Source organism: Salarias fasciatus, chromosome 10 (genome assembly GCF_902148845.1).
Source record: "Salarias fasciatus chromosome 10, fSalaFa1.1, whole genome shotgun sequence".
In the NCBI taxonomy this organism is placed as follows: Eukaryota; Metazoa; Chordata; class Actinopteri; order Blenniiformes; family Blenniidae; genus Salarias; species Salarias fasciatus.
The window spans coordinates 21,693,505-21,718,267 of record NC_043754.1 but is presented as its reverse complement, the minus strand read 5'-3'; the positions used below and the strand labels follow the sequence as shown (position 1 = coordinate 21,718,267).

At 45.5% G+C, this 24,763-nt stretch overlaps 1 protein-coding gene across 1 annotated transcript in view; it reads left to right on the top strand.

Moving 5' to 3' along the window:
• nsd1b (nuclear receptor binding SET domain protein 1b) overlaps positions 1-24,763 on the top strand; it is a 41,304-nt gene that overhangs the window by 10,584 nt on the left and 5,957 nt on the right. Inside the window, exons 2-13 of the mRNA XM_030101419.1 lie at positions 8,108-8,979; positions 11,457-11,598; positions 11,800-11,972; positions 12,788-14,761; positions 16,019-18,701; positions 21,196-21,308; positions 21,431-21,695; positions 22,623-22,723; positions 23,384-23,426; positions 23,954-24,180; positions 24,263-24,400; positions 24,543-24,666. Of these exons, the coding sequence (XP_029957279.1) occupies positions 8,108-8,979; positions 11,457-11,598; positions 11,800-11,972; positions 12,788-14,761; positions 16,019-18,701; positions 21,196-21,308; positions 21,431-21,695; positions 22,623-22,723; positions 23,384-23,426; positions 23,954-24,180; positions 24,263-24,400; positions 24,543-24,666 (6,855 nt within the window). The remainder of the gene's footprint in view (positions 1-8,107; positions 8,980-11,456; positions 11,599-11,799; positions 11,973-12,787; positions 14,762-16,018; positions 18,702-21,195; positions 21,309-21,430; positions 21,696-22,622; positions 22,724-23,383; positions 23,427-23,953; positions 24,181-24,262; positions 24,401-24,542; positions 24,667-24,763) is intronic.

Here is a 24,763-nt window from a genome sequence, read left to right as displayed (position 1 = left end):
TGTGGGTCAGAGGTCGTGGATTGGCAGCAGTGGGGGAGAAAAGAGGAATCTAAAACAACAGGAAGACACACACACACACACACACACACACACACACACACACACACACATTTCCGGAAAATGAGTGTGGGCCTCCGGATCTCTTTCTCGCTCTCTTGGGCGACAGACAGTTGACTAATATACACATTACTATTCATCACATGGTGAGACCTGCCTCCCTTCGGGGACGGCAGCATCAGCCCGAATCGTCTGAATCATCCCTGCAGTGAGAGAATTCAAGGTCTGACTGAGGAGAGCAGCTCAGATCCAGTAGAGGTTGAAACCCGAGCGTATACTTGCTCCGTTAGGAACCAGGAAAATGTGGAGAAGGCCTTACTATCAGCCCTCAGCAGTGAGCTGCTGGGAGAACTTTGCACGTCCTAAATGATGAAATGGTGAATGAAATTTACTCATCTTCTCACAGCTTACTCACAGAGCCTCACATTGTTCATCACATTCACGCGCTATGTGGACAAACGTGTCTTCGGCAATAAGCTCATATATTGTTTATGTACAGTTCTCGTCAGAACTAGCCCAGTCTTTAGCAGACATCATGTTTCACTCAGATTAGGGAGAAAAGTAGAGATTTCATTTAACTACAAGCTGTTTTAAAGACTGTTAAGTAACAGTGCAGGTGTCTCCCGGAAGAGACTCATTAGTTTAATCATTCCACTGACATTCACTTTCACTTGTTTATACTAAAACTTGAGAGAAGAGTGAATGTGAGTGAACAGCAGGGATTCAGGAGCGCCAGACCTTCACCTCTCATTGTGCGCTGTGCTGCTGCCTCCTTGTGGATCCAGATGGTTCCTACAAAGGTTTTGTTTCTGGCTCAATGGAGAACATGTGAGGTGTTTGGCACCTGAAGACAGACTGACTGTCTGAGGCAGCTGGTACTGAGAACACCGTGAGCGCTTTCACAGATTAACTTAATACTGTTATCTGACATAGTAACCAGGATGCCTCTGTCCTGTGAGAAAATATCACTTTACCCTAAGAAAACACACACGAGCACTGAGAGAACATGCAAACTCCACACAGAAAGACCCAATGCAGATTGAAAACCTCTCTGTTGTCTTATGGCTGTGAGACGGCCGCACCGTTCATTGTTCACCCGATAGCCTACATACTGAGGCTGTAATTAGCACACGAGTCAACAGACCAAAGTCTGCCGCTCCACTGATAAACGGGGGAGAAATAGGTGAACAAACCCTCAAATGTGGAAGTCATTGAAGAGGAATGAGTCGACATCGATCTTCTATCCCAGCCTCATCTCACTAAGAGTCAGGGGTCAGTGGAACGGACCCCGGCGTTACCGTGGACACGTCACCAGATCGACACACACATTCACAATAACAGTCATCAAACAGCATGATTTTGGACCGCGTGATGAAATCCCAGTACCTTAATGAGAACTGTACATTTCTGTCTGCATGCTGGTAACCTAAATCAACTGTTTAGGAGCTGTAACTCCTCGTCATGATTTGCTGATTTATTTGTTTCATCGAAAGGCCAGGTGTGATGACCGCTTCTGGGTGGCTGTTTGAAGGCATCTTCCCCTAAAATATAAACCAAAATCACATGTTTCTACCATATTGTAATACTTTCTTCTCACTAAAGCCACTTGAATCAGTTAATTAGACTCACTCACAGCTCAGCTCTGCCCTGTGGGGTTCCCCAGGGACCTGTTCTGGGTCCCATTCTCTTCTTGCTGTACATTTCCCTTCCTGATCAAATTATTCCAATACCATTTCTTATTGCAATGCTGACAACATCCAGATTGTTCTTTCAAAGCAACTGGCTAATTATTGTATCAGTCTGTATTACATTCCTCTTCTGGAGCTCTGATGTCCACCGGTCAGAAGGGCCAGTTAGTCCCACACATTGGTTTTAAAACTGCTGGGAAGAAAAAAAAACAATTTAGGCACAAAGACTGTTGAACTGTTTTCCAATCTTTAAAGGTGCATTAAAGGTGCTGTAGGCAGGATTTTGCTAGTCAATGCTAATTTTTCTGTGTTTTCCTTGGATTAAATGTTAGAGCATCCATTGATAATCCTTTAGGAGTGTAGCATAATTGCACTACCGCGAGGGTGCAGCGTTTCCATCTGTCTCTGTTCTGAGCTGAAAAGGAATCTCGACAGCTCCAGGTATCTTTGACCAATCAGAAGAGCCCCTGAGTCTCTAACCGTGATTGGTCGAGGGGCGTTCGTCGCACGTTCTTGAGGGAGGGGCTTAACTTGTGTAAGGGCGTGATGTCAGAGAAAACAGAGGAAACAATCCTGTCCAATCCAATCGCCATCTTCAATGGGTCAAATTGCCATGGCGGAGATGCCGAATCCTGCCTACAGCACCTTTAAGGAGTTTTACAACAGGGGCGACAGTAGCTCAGTTGGTAGAGCAGGTCGTCTTATAACCGGAAGGTTGGCGGTTCGATCCCCGCTCCTGCAGGCGTAAAACTGTCGTTGTGTCCTTGGGCAAGATACTTCACCCACCTTGCCTAGTATGAAAGTTGTGAGAGTGAATGGTTGGTGGTGGTCGGAGGGGCCGATGGCGCAGATTGGCAGCCTCGCTTCCGTCAGTCTGCCCCAGGGCAGCTGTGGCTACAGCAGTAGCTTACACCCAGTATGGTGTGAATGAATAATGCAATGTAAAGCGTCTTTGAGTGTCCTGAAAAGCGCTATATAAAACCAATGCATTATTATTAAAAATACTTATTTTCCACCATAAATATGTTACACATTTTTAATGATGTATACAATGTGCCCTGACATATTCATTACAAGTACCTCTACTTGTCACTTGAAAGTTGCAGTGCCGGTCCGGCACCACCATTTTTTTGGGGAGAATTTGAAAGGAATGCGCTCCTGCTCATTAAGTTTCATTTTGTCCGCCATTACTCCGCCAGATGCTTAGTGAGCAACAACTGAGCAGGAGCTTCCAGAAAGTAAGAAAAGACTGGCTTCTAGCACTGCCACAACTCCACACAGACTCCACCAGGTAAAAGAAACTTAAATCTTACTTGAGCGCTTCTAAACGAGCGAAGACGGAGTCCCCCTCTTCCGTGCATGCGAGCCACAGGGACGAGTTTTTCACTAAGCTGCATTACGTCCAAGGCCTGCAGGGGGCGCTGTTTCGCATAAAACGTGCAAACTCCTTAAGGCACCTTTAAGAAGCATCTGAAGACAATTCCATACATAAGGAACTTTTAATTAACTCCTCAGTGTTTCATGTTGTATTGTTCTTTATCGTGTCTGATTGTGACGTACAGTGTTTTTAATCTGTGAAAAGAGAGAAAACAATTTACTAACTGGTGATTTACTTATTTAGTTACTCACTCACTTTACAATGTATTTAACAATAGAATAGAATAGAATAGAATAGAATAGAATAGAATAGAAGCTCCTCAAGCATGCAAAACAACAGTAGAATAGTTGTAATAAAAAAATAATAAAAAACCAAATCAAATTTCAAAACAACATAATGAATACAACACTATGTTTTTTCCCCCTAAAATCTCTTTAATAGATTTTTGGTTTTCAAAACCAAAACACAAAACAGAACAATCCAGCTCAGTTTAAACAGGTGGGACAGAAACATAGTAACAAATACACTTTGAGAGCTCTCCTGGAGGTTTACACAGCAGCTCTATACCATAACGTCCATACACATTAAATGGACCCACATTTTGTGAAACACATAATCTTTTATCATTTAATTTGCAGGTTAAATTGTCCAAAGGCACATATTCTAGTAATGTCCGATGCCCTGATTTTTGCACGACACTTTACCCGAAATCCAGTTCGAAAGGACTCATTTCCTCACATTCTGTAAACTTCATACTTTCCAGTGACAGTGCTGTCTGTTATTCAAAGTAACATGGTAATGGATTACACTCTGTACTATCAGAATGATAATCTTCAGGAGGCAGTGTGCGCAGTGCAGCGCGTGGAGCCTGTGATCGCTGATCATGACGCTCTTTGGAGGCCTTGCAAGAGTTCACCAGCAGGGGGCGAGAGAGGGCTCTGCTGGGCCTTCCAGCAGGACCAGGGCAGGTCAGGGGAGGTGAAAGCTCTCCACTTCCTGTCTGGTGGAGGGAAGGATCTCCTGGAATCCACTGAAGTGTCTTTGGTTTTGGGTGGGATTTCTCTCCAGGGTGGTATTGGAGCGTGAATCTGCCTCTGTGTGTGTGTGTGTGTGTGTGTGTGTGTGTGTGTGTGTGTGTGTGTGTGTGTGTGTGTGTGTGTGTGTGTGTGTGTGTGTGTGAGGTGATCCCCATGAAGCAGAGCAATTCCACAATGTCTAAGCACAACTTTGTTTACCCATTCAGTTAGCCAATAGATAGTTTTTAGTTATGTCTTTATGAAGCCACTGAACACTTAATGAAATAAAAAAAAATCTGGATGATATATTTGGTTAAAGTTGAATTTTATGAAACAAAACAGCAATTTGTAACATTCCAGATTGATAGAGTTGACGACAAAGCTATTGTTTCATTGCATTTTGTGTTTCTGTGTTTGTGTTTTTGTGTTTCTAGTAGAAAGTCATTAGTTTTTATTACTAAGTAGTAATAAATACAAATTCTATGAAATTTAACAAATGAAAGTCAGGCATTGCTTTTCAACCATGCTTCAACAGAATTATTTAAAAAAAATAAACTCATGAAACAGGCCTGGACAAAAATAATGGTAAAAGACTGAAAATGATGTGAGCAAAGGGATAAGTTAATCCAAGATGTGTCCACTAATTAGCATCACAGGTGTCTATAATCAGTCAGTAATCAGTGTGTGTGTGTGTGTGTGTGTGTGTGTGTGTGTGTGTGTGTGTGTGTGTGTGTGTGTGTGTGTGTGTGTGTTGATTTTGACTGATTTTATTCTATCATTCTACTCTATGATATGCCTTAATCAGGACCTAAAAAAAACCCAAAGTGCCTACGGTTCATGAAAACTTGTCATTTTATTGTTTTTCTGATTGTTTTCCTGCCATTTGTTTGTCATTGTTGTCATATCGATCTGAATAATGCGTTTTGTTCAAGAAAAGAAAGACAGAAAGAACCTGACAGTCAGACCAAATGTCTCTTTGGAAACCAGAACTGGATCTCTTTAAAAGATGCTGCAGGTGTGGAATTGTCTCAGATAAACAACCATAAATCAGTGTCTATGAATCTATGAGGACAGAGTTGCTCCAGAGAACTGAAGTAGAGTTTGGAGCAGAAGTGAAGAAAATGAAACACATCTCAGACCGTGCATGGTCTCCGAGGCTCAGTCTAGATGTGTTTACCGCCGGTACGGCCGTGCGGGGTCAGAAAACGCACCGAACGACGGCGGCGCCGCGTTTAATCTGCGGGATTCGCGGCGCTGCCGACGTGCGGCGCTGTTGAGCGCCGCGCCATGATCCCGCAGCAGGCCCCGTCCTGTCCGTCCGCCTGCCCGCCTGTCTCTGTCGCCCTGCGGCCGTTCTTTTCTCCTCTTTCCTTCCTCCTGTCCCGTCTTCTCTCTGAGCGCCCCCCCCTCTCAGAAGCCCTCCCCAGAGAGACGGCGGCTCTGCGCTCTGAGCGTCTGGAGGAGACGTGAGAAGCAGCGAGCCACGGCCGCTGCTCTGCTCCAGAATGAGCAGCAATGACCGGACCGAGCTTCACTTCACTCCATGAATCCTCCCAGTCCCCGCAGCTCGGCTCTGCTCAGCGGCTCCGGGGCAGAAACGCCTCGTCGCCACCGGTGTTTTTATACCTGACACCCTTTTTATTTTGCCATGATCGTCCTCGTTTGCCCCAGTCTGGAGGTTATTCCCACCCATGTCCCCGTCCTGTGGATCAGGAATCCTCGCAGCCCTCTCACAAACGCACACACACAAGCACACACACACACAAGCACACACACACACAGCAGATCCAGGCTTTTTAAGCACCTTTAATGTGCTCGAAGCACAGCGCTGCCAGAGCCTGCCATTCTAACGTTGCGTTATTATTATTATTATGTTATTATTTGGGCGGCCGGACGTGTGTTTGGCACACACGCAGCGAGCCTCGGTGTCTCCCCCACCCTGCCTCCCCCCATGTCGTTTTCAGAAACGTCCATAAGACAGTGACTTTGGAGACACGGGAGGAAATGTAAATGTCAGAAAGCAGAAGCTTTCCCAGCAGAGACGCGCTCTGTGCCTCCGTCTCTCCGTGGCTGGATGAACTTTATATCGTACATATATTAACACTTTGTGGCCTGTTTTTTTTTTCTCCTCTCCTTCTTCTTCTCCCCCTCCTCTGAAGGCTGGAGGACTCCATTTTGAAGGGGACCGGGTGTGCGAGCCACAGACTGAACACAGCAGCTCGTCTCAGGGAGAAGGAAGCCGGAGTGTTTTTCCGGGTGTGAAGCATCTCGCTGCTCCTCAGACTGATCACTCTCACTCTCACTCTCACTCTGATCACTCCGTTTCTCTGTCTTTTCGTCTTGCCTCACGTGAGCGTCTCCGCGGCCGGAGGTGATGCCAGTTTGGCACAAGTTGGACATGTGTGGCGCGTGACAGTCGCAGCCCGCTTTCAGGTTAATAATTGATGCTCGTAATTAAGAAAAAGGGGCGGGGCCGGTTTTTTGAGGTGGTTACGTGTGATGCTTTATTTTTGTGTGTGTGATTGTCAGCTCAGATTTTTTTTTATTTATTTCTTTTCCAGTGCTGGGGACGGACCTGCGGCCCCCTCGGTGCTCCACGCTGTGGACCGGCTGGGGAGGGAGGGAGGCGGCGGTGACGCCTGGCAGCGCGCACGGAGCACAGAGCCGACTTTCAAAGCGGGGGGTGCAGGCAGAGTCCGCGGCCAGGAAACAGCCCCACATCCACAGATCAGGGACGGCTGGGGGGGTTATAAAGTTGTAGTTATCATAAAGCAGGCGGGGGGTGGGGGGAGAACAGGGAGGGGGGGGTGGAGGATGTTTCTTCCAGGGGCCGCGGGACTGGACCAGGCAGGCTTTTAGCGCATGTAGAGAGGAGGAGGAGGAGGAGGAGGAGGAGGAGTGAGGAGGGAGGGGGTGAGAGAGTGAGTACGTTTCACAGGATCCAGGCCTAGTAGTATTGCCGCCGGGACTCTCCTCATCCGCTTTCAAAAAATTGGAAATTGGCACATTTAGACGGCGGAATGAGCGGCGGGAGGCGGACGGGAGCGGTGGCTGACACCGGAATGGTAAGATTCCCGCCACGGATCCCGTGTCATCCGCTGTTTTCCCCGTGATTTTGTTGTTTGATGCACATAGCCTGCATCTGTCGGGAGGGAAGCCTGTGTGTTCGTGTGTGTGTGTGTGTGTGTGTCACTGTGTGTGTGTGTGTGTGAACTTGTTGTGGGTCGTCGTCGTTGCACGCTCCGAGCCGCCTGTGCGTTCTGTCTTGTGCAAACCATTGAACCTCGGACGGACTTACACACACATACACACATACACACATGCAGCTGCACACACCTATACAGACACACGCTCGCGCAGTCATGCACACGTGCGCGCGCGCGCAGCCGGGTCCATTTTATCTCCCGTCCGCGGCCGCGGCGGCGCCGGTGCGTTCAAACGTGGGCTTGATTTCTACATGACGCGCTGTTTTGTGGCTGTATTGACGGTGTGTGTGTGCCCGCGCGCTCGCGCGCGCGCGTGCGGGTTTAAGGACTGACCTTATCCCGCTTGATGTCATTTCCATCGTATCGCGATAACATTCCTCAAAGGGTTTTTTCACAGATCGGCTGCGGCGTTTGCGCAGAACCTCTTCCTATTATAAGGAAAATGTCACATTAGGTCGATCCGCTCGTCGCCTGTGAGTGTTTACGTTTTTATTTTTCATTGAGACAGGATGAGGAGGCAGGCTGTGCTGTCTGAGGATGGTTCATTCTGAGCCGCCACTTTCACAAATAACCGGATCCCAGCCGCCGAGGGGAACTTTATCCAGGCTGCTGCATTGCTCTGGTGTTTGGTTTACTGACGCGCAGATTAGAGGGAGAAACATCATCTGATGTTAGATAATAGAGATTTGACACATGAAGTGTTTGAATAATCGCACGAATGATTGTTTCCTCTTCTGATGTTCCATCTTTGTCCTGTTTCAGGGGGGAATCATGCCAGCATGAGTGGACCTTACACAGGCCGCGGCAGGGAGACTCAACAGTTCAGCTGCCCTTTGACCCCGGGCCGTGACCCCTCCGCCCAGTCCTGCCCACCCAGACGGCATGATCACAGGACGGGCCTGACCATGTCCGCCGCCGCCTCCTCCCTCAAGCATGCGTCGGTGTACGGGTTCGCCCAGCGGGACCGCGCCTCCTCGCCGCCGTCCGCCCCGTCGTCCTCGGCCTACAGCCCCCTCCGGAGGCTGCAGCACCTCACCACCATGGTCAGCCAGCCCGACCTGGTGCTGCCGGTGATGGAGCCGGAGGGCGGCTGGGACTGGGGCGCGCACAAGAAGGAGAGGGGGAAGGCGGTGGAGAGGGACTCCTGGGCCGACTACTCCAACGGCGGCTCCTCGTCTGGACAGAAGCAACCCGACGTCCAAACGGGAAGTAGAAACGCCGCGGCGGGGGCGGCCGCTAGCTGCGATCCCGTGGCGCCGGAGAAAAAGACCGAGGGCTGTTTCTCAGGCCCGCCGAGCCCGGCCTTCTCCCTGGACAGCAACAGCCCCTTCGCTAACGGCTTGCTCCACTTTGAATCCTCGTTGTTTGAGGATGACGATAACGACGAAGAGCAGGGGGCCGCGCCGCCGGCCGCCGTCGAGGAGGTTAAAGACGAGAAGACGGCGGACGCTGTTCAGCCCACTCCGAGAGACTTGCCCCCGGAGCCCAAGGATAATACAGTGTCGTCGGCCAAAGTAGTGACGCGCTCGCAGTCGTCGGGTCAGCGCAGGCGGTACTGGGACGGCTCGGAGGACGAGTGGGAGAGCGACGCCGAGCTCTTCCTGTTCGAGGACGCTCTCTTCAGGCACACAGTGGCAAGTTTTACCCGCACTACCTCCAGTTCACACCACAAAACTACCCTTTGTTGGTATTTTTAAAACAACCTGACGCTAACGTAACTTTTTCTTCTTACACAAACGCCCTGATATTGAACATTTCACTGTGTCACATGAGGCTGGCCTCTCGAACCAGAGTCAAATCTACATGATCATCAACGCCGAAATAATTTTACACTGAGCTAACACCTTGTTTATGTAATGATTTGTAAAAACACCAAACTTTGGTTACATTTTGGATTTCTGTTTACACGACAACACTGAAAACACAACTCTTTATTACGGCTCCCAGTGTTTACGAAAACATTGGCAATGGGGAAACGCTGCTATTGAGCACCAACGCCACAGTCCAACATGCGAGCTACATGGTTATCGGCGTTTCTGCTGTTTCCGTGTAAATGGACATCATTTTCAAAACGTTGAGGTGTACATTCAGAACCTTTCTCAAACAAAAATGCTGAAATGAGGTGTTTTCACTTGAAACGTTGTCGTGTGAATGCAGGTGAGCTACGACTGAGGTGAGCCTCGTGTTAAAAATGAGAGTAAAGTGTCGTCCAGTCGCAGTGTGAGCAGAGGTTGTGACAAGCCGCCTGCAGAGGCAGAGAAGTTACTGAAATGTTCTGTAATTTTCAGTAATTTTCCAAAAGTGGTGTCAAGATTATAATAGATTACACAGCATTTGTGGGAAATATGAGGAATTGGGAGGATCTACAAGATCTTTCTACCCAAACGCACTGACATTCACTGAGAATAATGAGTGACCGTTTAACCTCAGGCGGATGTTGTTGGACTGTGGGGTAAAGTCCACACAGGGGGATCATGCAAACTCAACACAGAAAAGGCTCCAACCAGACTCAAATGAGGGACTGTCCTGCTGTGAGACTAGAGCGCTGACCACAACACCACCGTGCTGCCGGTATGCAAACTCTCTAAAAAAAAAAAAAATCCAATGCTTCAGGTTTTTACCTGAGTTTTATTTATTCAGCTCCAAAACAATGAAAACATTTCCTGGTGGAAAAGTGCTAAATAACATTGGTATTGATATTCAGTATATAGTGAAGCAAAAAGATGGAAACATGAAAACATAAAAATGATGTGATTTCAGTTGAAAGGTTTTGTAAATGGAGCCTCAAAGAACTGCAGTTTAGATGAAGTTGGAGAATCATGTGGAAGATCAGGATGGCCGACAGGTTTCAAGACGGCAGCTAAATCAAATTACCAAGAATGTCTTTCACATTTTTTGTGGGTTCTATTTTTTCTCAATTGTTATTGCTATTTAAGCTTGCTGGTTTTGTTTTTTGTATCAGACATTTCCATATCATTTATAAATAACCGAGTATAAGATGCACATTAATTAAGACAGAAAAAAAAAACGATTATATAATAATAATATAGCAGTAGCTATAACATTCATACTTCCAAGAGGTTTTAAAAAATAGAAAATGACTGCTCGCTTTATTATTGTCCAAAACATAGACTCTGAAGTAAATACCATGCTAGTTGACCCAGCTTATGACCACGTTGGAAAACAGTTTCTGTTTTGAAATTGCAGTGGGTAGAAAGAAATCCACCAGTTTTATTATAATCAGTTATTTTCACTGACCTGCTGCAATACAGTTAATTAATGCTGTAAAATCTTCGAGAGGCCAAGTTTAATATTATGGAAATACATTTAGTTTTCTTCAATTGTATAATTATTATTGTATAATAGTCTAATTGTTTTATACATTAGTTACACATGTGAGGATTATTTTTGATCTAATCACTGATCGGTTAATTTATTTCCTTGATGTGCATTCTGGTTGAAATGGTGAAAGTTCAGCCAACTGCTATTTATTTGTCAGTCAAACTTGCAGTTTTGGAATTGAAGCTTTAAAGTCAAAACAATATCTCAATAGACGGAAAAGCTCTAAAATCGACGTGACAAGATCAGTGTCATAAATACAGGATGACTATTGCTTTCGAAATGAACGCTTTTCTTTGGCGTTCCCGGCAATGTTTGCGTCATCTCTTAATATGAAAAGTTGAACTGTTGCTTCATGGGAGAAAATATGGTGTGAAATTGTATTTTTGGTTTGGAAAAAAAAAAAAAAAAAAAAAAAAAAACGCGGTGGTCTTAGAGTCAAGCAAAGTATTTCTTAATAACTAACCTGTAAACATTCGAAGAAATAAACCTTTAAAACGGCCAGTGTTTCATCATAACTCCATCGTTACTGATTTACTCGGAGCACAACGAGCCCACTGGTCATATGTGGTGGAGATTTGCTTCTGCAGTGTTTTGGCTTTAAAATACATAAAAACCCAAAAGTCAGCAGTGAACAATGTTGGTCAGAAACTCAAACCTTTGATGGCTTGGGTCTCTGTTTGTGTTTGCTTCTTTCAATTTCCCTAACTTAAGCAGCTAATATAGATTTTGTGTGTGTGTGTGTGTGTCTTGACTGTTGTGCTGTCAGCAGCAGACGAGCCTCAAGAAGAAATCTTTGCCGCCTGTGAAGTTCGACGAGGGTGAAATAGTTTGGGCAAAGTTCAACCGGAGACCGTGGTGGCCCTGCGAGGTGATTGTTGACCCCAGGCAGGGAGTCTATCACCGAGTGAAAGGTGGGCCTCAGACACCGTCCAATGGTTCATTGTCATTTGTATATTTATGAATGGACTATTACATGATTGCCTGATCAATGAAAAATTGAACAGAATGAGCAGGACGATGACTATTATCATTATTAATTTGTTCCAGGCATGTATATAACTGTGTAAGATTCATCCTGTTTGGCTGAGATCTGTGTTCGGCTGTCGTCTCAGAGCCCAGCGACCGTCCCTGCCGACTCTACCATGTCAGGACCTTCGGGGAGGAGGAGGAGGTCGTCTGGGTGGAGGAGAAATCAACTCACACCTTCCACGGAGGCTTTGAATTCGAGCAGCTTCTCCTGCTGCACCGGAGGGGGAAGCAGAGGGAGCAGAGCAACAGATACACTGTAATCACCATTTTATAAATAGCGAGACAATACGTACATGCTGCAGTGAAGATTTGGTCTGAATCCTTGCTTGTTGTGTGACCGTTGAAGAGGGCATTCATACTTCACTTCAGGGCCCCATGAAGCAGGTGTCCCTGTGATACCTGACACCAAAAAACAGCAGGGGGGGCTTGTTCCAGAGTTCATTACAACCTATCCCTCCAGTTCACCAGTTACCTGAAACTGGGAGTGGAAGAAAGGGAAGGGTTTTAAAAGTCACAAGCAGTTCTTGATTGCAAGAGGAGACCTTGATCGGGACCGTCAGATCAAAAAGATATTAAAAAAAAACCAAAAAGGCTCATAGAACATGTGTTTTTCAGTTCATGGAGCTTGTAAATTGAAGTACAGACAGTTTTGTAAAGACGAAAGAGTGTGTAATGACGATACAGCTGTAACTTTTTGAGTAAAAGTAAAAAGTTATTCCAGCTGTAAAAAATTGCCCTTGATGGGCAACTTTAAACTTTGATTCTAAATGAGACCATCGATGAAGATGATTGCATGAGGCTGCTTTACATTATGTTTCTGTTTTCCATGAAATACACTGACGAATACTCAAACAGGGTAGCCTTTTAGTTTCTGTTTGTACATTTTTTTAAGCCTGAAATCAATTTTGATCCTGAGTTGATGAATGATATTATTATCAGTTATTTTTATTCTTCTAGATATCTGTCCAAAACAACTGTTATCTCCACTTAGGTGTGTGTATTTTAAATGAAACCTTGCATTTAAAATTGATGCGTTTAGGAAGTAAGCTCCTTTTGTGTCCTTTTCTACAGATTGCTAAGCGTTTTCAGGAATCTTGGAAAGCCAGCGTGGAAGAAGCTGAGTCTGTTTTGGCAGCCAAATTGGCCTCTTTAGTGACATCGACTGCAGAGGATGCCTTCACAAACCGTTTAACAGCGGAGGAAGAAAACAAACAGGATTCAGCGTTTCCCCTTTCCACCTCACCTGGTTCCACCCTTCTAGAGACATCAAGCTTAACAAATGGATCTATCTCTTCCCCGGTAGTCTCATCCCCAATCGCACCTCCAACAAAGCAACGCACTTTAAAGAAATCTTCTGGCAAGAAAAAGCTGAGCAAACCTACAAAGGACGTGAGCACTACAGCATCTAAAAAAAAGCTACGCAGTAGCCCTGAGCATTCAGACAGAGAGTCTGGAGAATGTCCGTACTCGGATCTGGATTCAGTCCCTAAGATTTTGTGTCCTAAAGCACTTGAACGTCAGTCGAAGACAGCTCCAACACAGCCTTCTGTCACCATCACCAAAGAGGTGAAGAAGCAGCCGGAGATTCAGAGCGGTCTTTGGTTTAGTAAATCTGGCAAAGATCGGCGACCAAAAACAACCAGTCCAATGCCAGACCGGACCCTATTTGGTAAAGTTCCCTGTAAGAAAAAGAACTCCTCTGTTGTTAGTAAAAAAGCATTAGTTCCTGGCACCTCATCAGCATCCTTATCCTCTAGTAGCGTGAGCAGTGAGCAGTCGGGTTTGTCGAACAAGTGTAAAGATGTTGAAAACAATGTGGCACATGAACCATTAGGCCACGGGAAGTGTAAAAACGCTACAGCTTCAAGCAGGCTTCTTGGTACAACTGGCGGTCCTCTTGAGCAGAAGTCTGTAGTCTCAGTTGAGAATGAATGTTCAAAAAGTGCACAGACAGACAGCACTTCAACAGACACTATTACTGGTCCCTTGTCTGGTCAGTTGAGTAGCACAGTGGCTAAGAAGACCTCGGAGGCAAGCATAAAATCCAATGTAAATGACCAATCCAAGTTATTAGAGAGTGTCACGAGCACCAGTCCAACAAAGAATATGGACCTGATAGCCCCAACAGACGTTCAAACAACTGAGAAGAGTTTGAACCAAGACAAGAATTGCAAGAAGTCTTCAGTCCCCAGTTTACCAACAGAAGCTGCTAACTCATTATCAACACTAGAGAAGCAAAGCCTTTTGGTATCCAAGTGTCGCCTGCCCTTTGTGAAACTAATACGCAATGAACTAAAGGATAATACATTCCTAAACCCCTGTGTAACTATTCGACCCACTGACCAACCTGAGTGCATATGGAAGGAAAAAACACCAGAAAATGAGGAGACCAAAACATTATCGAAACAACCAGTCACTTCGGAAGGCAAAGCAAGATCCCCCATCATTCAGATAGTCAGGCCAGAATCTATAAAAGTTTCAGTCAAGAAACTGCAAGGATTTAGTGAGTCTGGTTTGTTTCATGTAACATCAGAACTGTCAAACAAAGATGTTTGTGTTGCTGAAGGGTCCGCTGGTGATAAGCAAGAGTTTGTAGGTGACCCAGAAGCAGAACAGACATCAGTTTCAGATGTGAGCACTAATGATGTGCCTCACACATCTTCTGATCAATTAGAACTGTCAGAAAGTAAAATAACTCCCATTTCCAGTGAAATGAGCAAATCTGCTAAGCCTTTGACACAAAAACTCTCATCACAAGACAAAGTTCCTCTTAAATCCCCCAGTAAAGCTGCTGCTGAGCCTTCACAACCAACTTGTGGTACTCCCTGCACAATTGCACAGCCTTCAAAACCATCTTCTAGCGCTTCTTGTGTGAATGATCAGCCTCTGCAACCAGCTTCTAGTACATCTTGTACAACTACTCAGCCCTCAAAGCTGCTCAAAAATTCAATGTACAAGAACAACCTTGCACCCGAAGATCTGGCATCTGAAAAATCCAAGAAGATTCCTCGCAAATCAAAGCAGATTCCAGATGAAGTGGAGAGAGCACTGAAGGAACACCGAAACAAGAACCTAATATGTCAGAAAGATCTTGAACCTGAGGGTCTGTTGGACAAATCCAAGAAGATTCTTCACAAATCAAAGCAAGTTCCAGATGAATTTGGAAAAGTACTGCTGGAGCAGCCACACAAAATATCAATATGTGGAAAAGATCTTGGATCTGGGAGTCTGGCCTCTGACAAATCCAAGAAAATTCATCACCAATCAAGACAGGCTCCTGGTGATTTTGAGAAAATACTGCAGGAGCATCCACACAAAATGTTGACATGTAGAAGAGATCTTGGATCTGAGAGTCAGGCTTCTGATAAATCTAAGAAAATTCATCACAAATCAAAGCAAGTTCCAGATGAATCTGTGAAAGTACTGCAGGAGCAGCCACACAAAATATCAATAAGTAGCAAAGATATTCCATCTGAGAGTCTGGCTTCCGACAAATCCAAGAAAATTCATCACAAATCAAAGCAAATTCCAGAGGAATCTCAAAAAGTACTGCAGGAGCTGCCACACAAAATATCAATAAGTAGCAAAGATCTTCCATCTGAGAGTCTAGCTTCCGACAAATCCAAGAAAATTCATCACAAATCAAAGCAAATTCCAGAGGAATCTCAAAAAGTACTGCAGGAGCTGCCACACAAAATATCAATAAGTAGCAAAGATCTTCCATCTGAGAGTCTAGCTTCCGACAAATCCAAGAAAATTCATCACAAATCAAAGCAAATTCCAGAGGAATCTCAAAAAGTACTGCAGGAGCTGCCACACAAAATATCGATAAGTAGGAAAGATCCTCCATCTGAGAGTCTGGCTTCTGACAAATCCAAGAAAATTCATCACAAATCAAAGCAAGTTCCAGAGGAATCTCAGAAAGTACTGCAGGAGCAGCCACACATAATATCAGTAAGTAAGAATGAGCTTCCCTCCCAGAATCTGGCTTCTGACAAATCCAAGAAAATTCATCAAAAATCAAGGCAAATTCCAGAGGAATCTCAGAACGTACTGCAGGAGCAGCCACACATAATATCCATAAGTAAGAAAGATCTTCCATCTCAGAGTCTGGCTTCTGAAAAATCCAAGAAAATTCATCACAAATCAAGGCAAATTCCAGAGGAATCTGAAAAAGTACTGCAGGAGCTGCCACACAAAATATCGATAAGTAGGAAAGATCTTCCATCTGAGAGTCTGGCTTCTGACAAATCCAAGAAAATTCATCACAAATCAAGCCATTCCCCAGATGAAGTTGAGAAGATTCTGCAGGAGCAGCCACACAAAAACTCAATATGTCAGATAGATTCTTCACATGAGGGTCTTGCGACAGACAAATCCAAGAAACTTCATCACAAACCAAGGCAGGCTCTAGATGAAATTGAGACGGTTCAACAAGAGCAGCCACACAAAATCCCCAAATGTAGAAAAGATCTCCCACTTGAAGGTCCGTCACATAACAAATCCAAGAACATACCTCACAAATCGAAGCAGGCCCCAGATGAAATGACAGAGGTTGTGCAAGGTCCACTAGACAAAATGCCAATTCACAGGAAAGATCTCCCACCCAAGACTCTGTTCCCCAGTGAATCCAAGAAAATTCCTTACAAATCAAAGCAGGTTCCCCATGGAGTGGAGGAAGTTCTGCTTGAGCAGTCACACAAAAACTCAGTATGTACAAAAGATCTTGCACACGATGGTCTGTCCACTAAGAAATCCAACAAAATTCCTCACAAATCGAAGCAGATTCGAGATGAAATGGAGAAAATCTTGCAAGAACAGCCACACAAAAACTCAATATGTGTGAAAGATTTTGCACCTGAGAGTTCAATACCTATCAAATCGAAGCAGATTCCAGATGGACTAGAGGAAGTTGTACAGGATCAGTCAAGCAAAAACTCAACATGTAGTAAAGATCTTGCACCCAAGGGTCTGTTATCTAACAAATCTTATGAGATTCATCAGACATCAAAGCCTTTTGCAGATGAAGTGAAGAAAGTCCTCCAGGAGCAGCAACACAAGAACTCAATCTGCAGGAAAGATCCTGCACACGATGGTCTATCCCTTAAGAAATCCAACAAGATTCCTCACAAACCGAAGCAGATTCTAGTTGAAATGGAGAAAGTTTTGCAGGACCAGCCACACAAAAACTCAATATGCAGGAAAGATGTTGCACCCAAAGGTCTGTCACCTCACAAATCCAACAAGATTCCTCACACATCAAGGCAGTGCTCGGATAAAGTGGAGAAAGTCCGACAAGAACAGCCAGACAGAAACTCAATATGTCCCACAAATATTGCACGTGAGAGTCCATTGCCCCGAGTGCTCAAGATGATTCCTCACAAATCAGACCAGGTTGCACATGAAGTGGAGGAAATTCTCCTTGAGCAGCCACACAACATCTCAGTATGTCAAAAAGATCTTGCACATGATGGTCTTTCCCCTGAGAAATCCAGTAAGATTCCTCACAAATCGAAGCACTTTGTAGATGAACTGGAGAAAGTCCTACAGGAGCAGCAACAAAATAACTCAACATGTAGGGAAAACTTTGCACATGAGGTTCTGTTGCCTAGCAAATCCAAGACGATTCCTCACAAATTGAAACAGGTTTCAGATGAAGTAGAAAAACTCTTGCAAGAGCAGCCAGGCAAAAACTTCTTATGGATGGAAGATCTTGCAGCCCAGAGTCTGGTGCCTAACCAGTCCAAGAATATTCCTCACACATCCAAGCATGTTCTAGATGAAGTGGAGGAAGTCCCTCAGGAGCAGCCTGCTCACCTCCCAGCAAGCAACCGGCTTATGACCAGAGCACTGAAGGCAATGCATGATGCTGAGCAGAAGAAACGTGAGAGATCTCAGAGAGGGGCTGAACAGAAACAACTCTTAGATTCCTTCAGAACAGCTCAGGATCTTGATTTGAATTCTGAGCCCAAGCTGGAATTTTGCACTAAAATGAAATCCCTGAAGTCTTGTGACACTACCAATGGTGAGTGTAATCAGGACTCGTTTTCTAGCACTAGCACCTCCCCGGCGGTGTTTTCTGATTCAAATGACTTTGAAACTGATGTCAAAAGTGAAGATGGAGACCTTTCTATATCTTCAACTCCACCAATGGACTTCATACCACTTACTTCTCGAATGAAGGAAAATAAGCAAGACCATTTCTCAAACATGCGGAACACAACTTCACCCACCTCACCTTTCTCTTTCATGGATGCCTTTAAAAATGTGGAAGAGATCTCCTTTCAGTCTCTGACAAATGAAGCCGATGGTAAGCCCATTTCCTTCAAGCCAGATGCAAATTATAAATTCAGCACTTTTCTCATGATGTTGAAGGACTTGCATGACACCAGAGATCGAGATGGTACACCCTTAGAGTTGGATATTGGGCCACCAAGTGCACATGTGAAAGAAGAACCCTTAGTGATGCCAGGGGAGGCTACACCAGCAGTCAGTGACCTGCAAAATATATATGTCTGTAGAAATATAAATTCCAGTCCAAACAAAATTATATTCTCACGCAAGGACAATGGCACCGGCCAAATTTTCAAAAGACCCTACAACAGAAGGCGCAGCTCCACAGGGTTGAAAAAGAAAGCAAACTGCAAAGTGCCTTGTCGTCCCGCTAGATCTGGACCTGGTTTCCCAGGACTAGATCCACCACCAGGATCCTCATGCTTGCCAAAAACGGACTCGCGACTCGATTGTTTGCCACTGTTCCAGAGTTGGGAGAGGCAGGCTGGAGAGGGTGAAGGAGTTATAAAGGCGGTGCAGGACGAGGAAGATCGATGGAGCAAAATAAAGGAGAACCTGCAGAACATGGTGCCTTCAGGGCAGGCGCGACTTGACACCACGATGCACATGGAACAGCTTAATGGCCTCGTTGCAGACCCGACAAGTGCAAGCTTGGCATACACTGCTGGAGAAGGTGACAAGGCTGCAGCAGGTAGGGGCAGCACAAACTCCTGATGCACTGTGTAACCCAGGGGGGGCAAATCCTGGTCCTTGAGGGCCGCATTCCTGCACGTGTTCTCACTTAGCACACCTGATAGCAGTGATGGGCTTTTTATGAGGCTTTGTGCAGAGCTTCATCTTGATACATTTGGTAAATTCAGGTGTATTGAAGCAGGACAACATTGAAAACATGCAGGTACAAGAATGACTAATTCCTGAACTGATCCTAAATTTCTGTAAAGCTATGGCCCCATTTGTGTAACAACATTTTCAAGTGAAAATACAAAGCGTTGTTTGCATTTTGGGTGTTCAATGGCATGACAGTGGCGTCTGAAGTCACCGAAAACACAACTTTTTAAAAACATTCCGAAGGTGGAACCTTTTGAAAACAATCAGACTCCATTCCGAGTAGACAGTGGAAGCGCTGTGCATCCCTGTTGTGATAAATAGTTGAACTTATGCATGAACAGATGGACCACATCAAAGATGGCGGCCTCTGGAGTGGCATGACTAACAGACCATATTGTAGTTTTACAGTCCGTATTGGTAGTTTTGTTGTTGAGTCACTCCAGTAGCATCCTATTTGTCATCTGTCCATACAGATATCCATATTGTTGTCTGTGCATTTGTGTGGTTTCATTACAAAAACACACAACAGCACAAACGTGGGACCTGGCATGCTAACTAAGTGTGTTGTTTTCACAGTACATTGTTCACCATTGTCATGTAAACCAGTCTTGCATAGAGATGCAAAATGAGACTGATCTAATCCTGCACTGAATAAAATGTGAACACATTGCATTATATAAGAGTATCGTCAGCATAGAAGAGAACATTTGCATGGGTTTGTTTTGATCATGGCAGATTATAAAAAACAAAAAAGCTGAGGAAAGCTGTACAATGCATAAAAATGCAAAATGCATGAAAAATGACAAATAATTCCATCCATCCATCCATCCATCCATCCATTTTCTACCACTTATCCGGGGCCAGGTCGCGGGGGCAGCAGTCTCAGCAGGGATCCCCAGACTTCCCTGTCCCCAGACACTTCCTCCAGCTCCTCTGGGAGGATCCCAAGGCGTTCCCAGGCCAGCCGAGAGACATAGTCTCTCCAGCGTGTCCTGGGTCTTCCCCGGGGTCTCCTCCCGGTGGGACATACCCGGAACACCTCCCTAGGGAGGCGTCCAGGAGGCATCCTGAACAGATGCCCGAGCCACCTCAGCTGGCCCCTCTCGATGTGGAGGAGTAGCGGTTCTACTCCGAGCTCCTCCCTGGTGACTGAGCTCCTCACCCTATCTCTAAGGGAGCGCCCAGCCACCCTACGGAGGAAGCTCATTTCAGCCGCTTGTATCCGGGATCTTGTCCTTTCGGTCATGACCCAAAGTTCATGACCATAGATGAGGGTGGGAACGTAGACTGACTGGTAAATCGAGAGCTTCGCCTTTCGGCTCAGCTCCCTCTTCACCACAACGGACCAATATAACGACTGCATCACTGCAGCCGCTGCACCGATCCGCCTGTCAATCTCACGCTCCATCCGTCCCCCACTCGTGAACAAGACCCCAAGATACTTAAACTCTTCCACTTGGGCCAGAGTCTCTCCATCGACCTGGAGGGGGCAAGCCACCTTCTTCCGGTCGAGGACCATGGCCTCCGATTTGGAGGTGCTGATCCTCATCCCTGTCGCTTCACACTTGGCTGCGAACCGCCCCAGTGCATGCTGGAGGTCCAGGTTCGATGAAACCAACAGGACAACATCATCTGCAAAAAGCAGAGATGAAATCCTGTGGTTCCCGAACCGGACCCCCTCCGGCCCCTGGCTGCATAAAACGATTATAAACAGAACCGGCGACAAAGGGCAGCCCTGCCGGAGTCCATCATGCACCGGGAACAGGTCCGACTTACTGCCGGCAATGCGGACCAGACTCCTAGTCCGGTCATACAAAGACCGGACGGCCCTTAACAAGGGGCCGTCCGATGTCAAAAATGACAAATAATTCACTCTTACAAATTGTAAACATGTTGTATATTTGTTCTATCTAGAATGTAATATGTTGCCAGATTGAACTAATAAGCAGTAAAAAAGTCGTGTGAGTGTGTACTAAGCACATACATGCAAACAAAGTTTTACATTCCACCCCTGCCCACTAAAGAACAAAAAATAGCACGAGTAATTGCTATTTGATAAGGAATGGTTACTAAATTGCCATTAATTTATACAATATCTTACAGACTAATTTGAAAAGGAGGCAAAACATCTAATAACAGATGATCAGATCTTCATCAGGCATCTGTGGCTACATGTTTGTCATTGTGCTTTATTTAGGGATTGTTTATTGATTTTGAATCGATTGGTTTAGTCTTTTTCTTGGAAGTTCAAGCTGAAAGCCTTTTTTGACAACCATTTTCATTCATGCCTAAAATATCCTGTTGCTGTATTAAACAGTGAAGTAAAACTTTGCTTAAGTTGTTTCCATCTTTCTCAGCGCACAAAAGAATAAGAAAACCCAGCAAGAGGCTGATTGAATGGACTGAAGAGTACGACCAGATTTTCTCTACCAGAAAGAAAGCCAAAAAGCCTCTCCAGTCAATTGGAAAGGTAAAAATCCTACAAAGTAAGCTCTGATGTTAGTTTTTAAATGTTTCATGTGTACAAATGTCACTGGGCTGTCAGTATCTTAATTCAGCTCCGGCAAATGCTCACACTGTTTGTCTTCTCAGGCCCCTCAACCCATTACCTCCATGTCCGAACCCACTGAACCGGCAGGGTTGGACCAGGACACGCTCCACCACCCCTCCTTGAATTTGCTTCCTGAAATACAGACTCCACCTCCGGAGGAGATCACGGCGATGACACACTCTGTGCTGCAGATAACCAACTCCGAGAGCGCCTCTCCACAAGAGACCCCGGTGCTCTCAATCGACACTTTAACCCCGCCTCCCGAAGCTGAACCGCCGGTGACAGACGGCACTGTCAAAGACAGCGGTGAGACGAGTTTGGCTGCTTCTTCTGAATGGCCGTTTCTGAGTGACGTTTTAGGGTCAGATGGTCTGGAAAGGGAGTCAGACTATGAGAATTTGGCAAGTAGCCCAGCATTTCACAGCAGCATCTCAAGTGACTCAACAGTTCTCAGTCTGACACTGCCCACTGTGCAATCTAAAACATGATAGCTATGAGTCTAAGTCTAACTTTGCATCTCGGTAGCCCATGAATATATCCTCAACCGAGCACAAATTAGTCTTCATAATGCAGCAGTCATAGCTAATGTACGTCCTCAGTCCTGCAGAGTAATTTTTGATGGACAAAACAGCTGAGAAGGAGAGGAAACTAATTCAAGTGACTTTCTGTCACAAAAAAAGTACAAATGTTTTGGTTTGGTTGAATTCTGCCAAGCCACAGTTGCGAAACAGCCTTCACAGCACAACTTTAAGGATGGAAATGTCCTGTAGACCATTTTATTTTATTGGTATTGCACTGTGCCCAGCCTTGGGAGGATCCGTTTTCTGAAACACCGAGGCTTTGCAGGAGCTATAGTCAGGCCTTATTACTGGAGCTCACGGCTCTGATGGTGACAAACATGAAAACTGGTCAAGCCACTTGGCTTTGTAGGATGAGGTTCTGTGTACAGAATGGGTTTTGTGCAGAAGGGTGACGATCACAGTGAAGAGACAAGTGTTTTCTTCAAAGCTGAGAACAGCTGCTGTTTGGATCAGTGCACAAATTACAATGATGCAATTTTATTTGTGAGAGAGAAAAAAACAAGCAAACTCCCAAATGAAACCGTTTGTGTGTGCAGCAGTAGCTACATGCTGTTCACCAAAAAACCTGTCAAACACATGACCGGAGCTGGGTTCAGTTTCTCCGTCACATTATCTACGTTGACGACAGTAATGATTACGATGTGGTTTTCAGGCGGAGCTCCCCCGCTGGAGAAGAAGAGGAAGAGGAAACCCACTCAGAAGATCCTGGAGTACTGTCTGGAGGCCGAGGCGCTGCCAGTGCCAAAGAAGAAGGTAGGCCACGAGCCTCGGCTCGGCCGTGTGTGTTTTACCTCCCAGGTACCGTGGACGACATCCTAATGGTAGAAACCTTACTAGTCACAATAGTGAGTCGAGATTTCTTCCCCCGTCCAAACGACTCTCTCACCACAGAGTTTCTCTCTGATCTGATACCAAATAAAACCAAAGCTGGTAACAATCGGAATCTTTGTGTGAACAGGCCACAGACTTTAACCGTGACCTGAATGATTTCCTATTAAAATACGCCACAGAAATCATCCAGAAACTGCTGATGAGAATTGGTATCTTTGTTTTCCACAAACAGGAGCGTTCTTTAGATCATAAATATCAAATATTTTTACTTTCCTTCAATTGCTTCAAGTTCCATGGCTTACACTTCAACTAATTATACATTTTATTACTGAAATTCAACATTTTGAACACTCAGATGTTTAATACCTATTCATTAGCCCTTCCTGTTGAATGCTGCTTAAAATTTTGTATCTCCTTTAACTTTACATAAATGTGGAATTGCATTATTTGAAGATTTTCAGGGATTCATTTTAAACGCAATTACTAGACTCCAAATTTTCTCTTTATCCCAAACAGGGAAAATAGAAAACCTCGTATTATTTGTTTGATCATAACTGTAGTAAGAGTTTCTCTTTGTTGCAGGTCAAAACACTGAAGATCACTTCACATCCTGGTTCTCAGTCCGGTCAGTGTTTACGACATTTTGATGTGATCCGCTGCATTTACATCCCTGTTTTCACTGTGCATGTTTACACCAGAAATATACAAGTTCAGACTTTGTATATTCTTCAAACCTAAGACCTGAACCGTCCAGTAAGTTTACTTATATCTAAATCTGAACATCACACCTAATGGGAATATTTTATTTGAAAAATGTTGGTTTGAAAATGTTTAAGCTGAGAGTTATTCCTGACCAAAAGGTTTCATGTTACAAAGCTGCGGAGCAGCTTCTGGAATGACAAACCCCTGGTACTTTTAGAACCTTTTGCATCCATTCAGAAGTCTGTTTGTGCTTCAGTCTCTCATCAATCAGAACTAGAGGAGAAACAGAGAGAACGTGCTCCTCAAATGGTCTTGCTTTGGTTTGTTTGGTGCGTTCAAGGGATGAAATTGCAGCGCACACACTTTTTCAACTGCACCACAATCCCACTCCAGTCGTATCGGATGTCTGACGTGTGGTAAGTGGCGCTAACTTGTCTTTCTCACACTCAGATCCTGCAACTCTGTCTCTCAAACTGAAGACCAAACCTCTCATTTCGACGGCGCCGCCGGATATTTCCTCTAGTGCGTCGAAACAGTCCGCTCCCGCCAACCACGGCAGTCCCGTCCCGTCCACGCCTGAGCCCAGGCCGTCAGCGGCGGCGCTTGAAGACGCCGGCATCCGCCAACACGAGGAGAGCACGCCCGAAGCGGTCAGAAAGGATACAGCAGAGCCCACGGTCAGTCGTCTTCACCTTCTTCCACTCGTTCTGCTCGCGTTCTGACTGAACCCTGACACTGAAACGTGTTTCCCGTCCTCAGCGCGACGCGCCGGGCCTGGAACACAGCTTCTCCTCACTGAAGGACGAGCTGTCGCTGTGTGACGACGCTCTGTCGCCCTGCAGGAAGATCATCGGGGACCGAGGAGGGCCGGCCTCCATGAAGGAGAACATCTGTCAGGTGGGTTCATGGGGGAAGTTCCCACATCTGTTCATACGGACAGAAGAACAAGTGGGATTGTTTCTGGTGAATGTTGAGGAAAACGCTCCCCCTGCACCCAGGACTGTCCCTGTTGTGACCGTGTTTGCGTGTCGTGTCTCAGGTGTGTGAGAAGACGGGCGAGCTGCTGCTGTGTGAGGGTCAGTGCTGCGGGGCTTTCCACCTGGCCTGCATCTCGCTGGCCGAGGCGCCCAAAGGGAAGTTCATCTGCCCCGAGTGCAAATCAGGTGCGTCGAGTAGAGCAATAAACACAAACACAGTTTACCTAAATCAAACCGACCTACACATGCAATGAGAAACGTGTGTTGTTTTTTTATTTGTCCA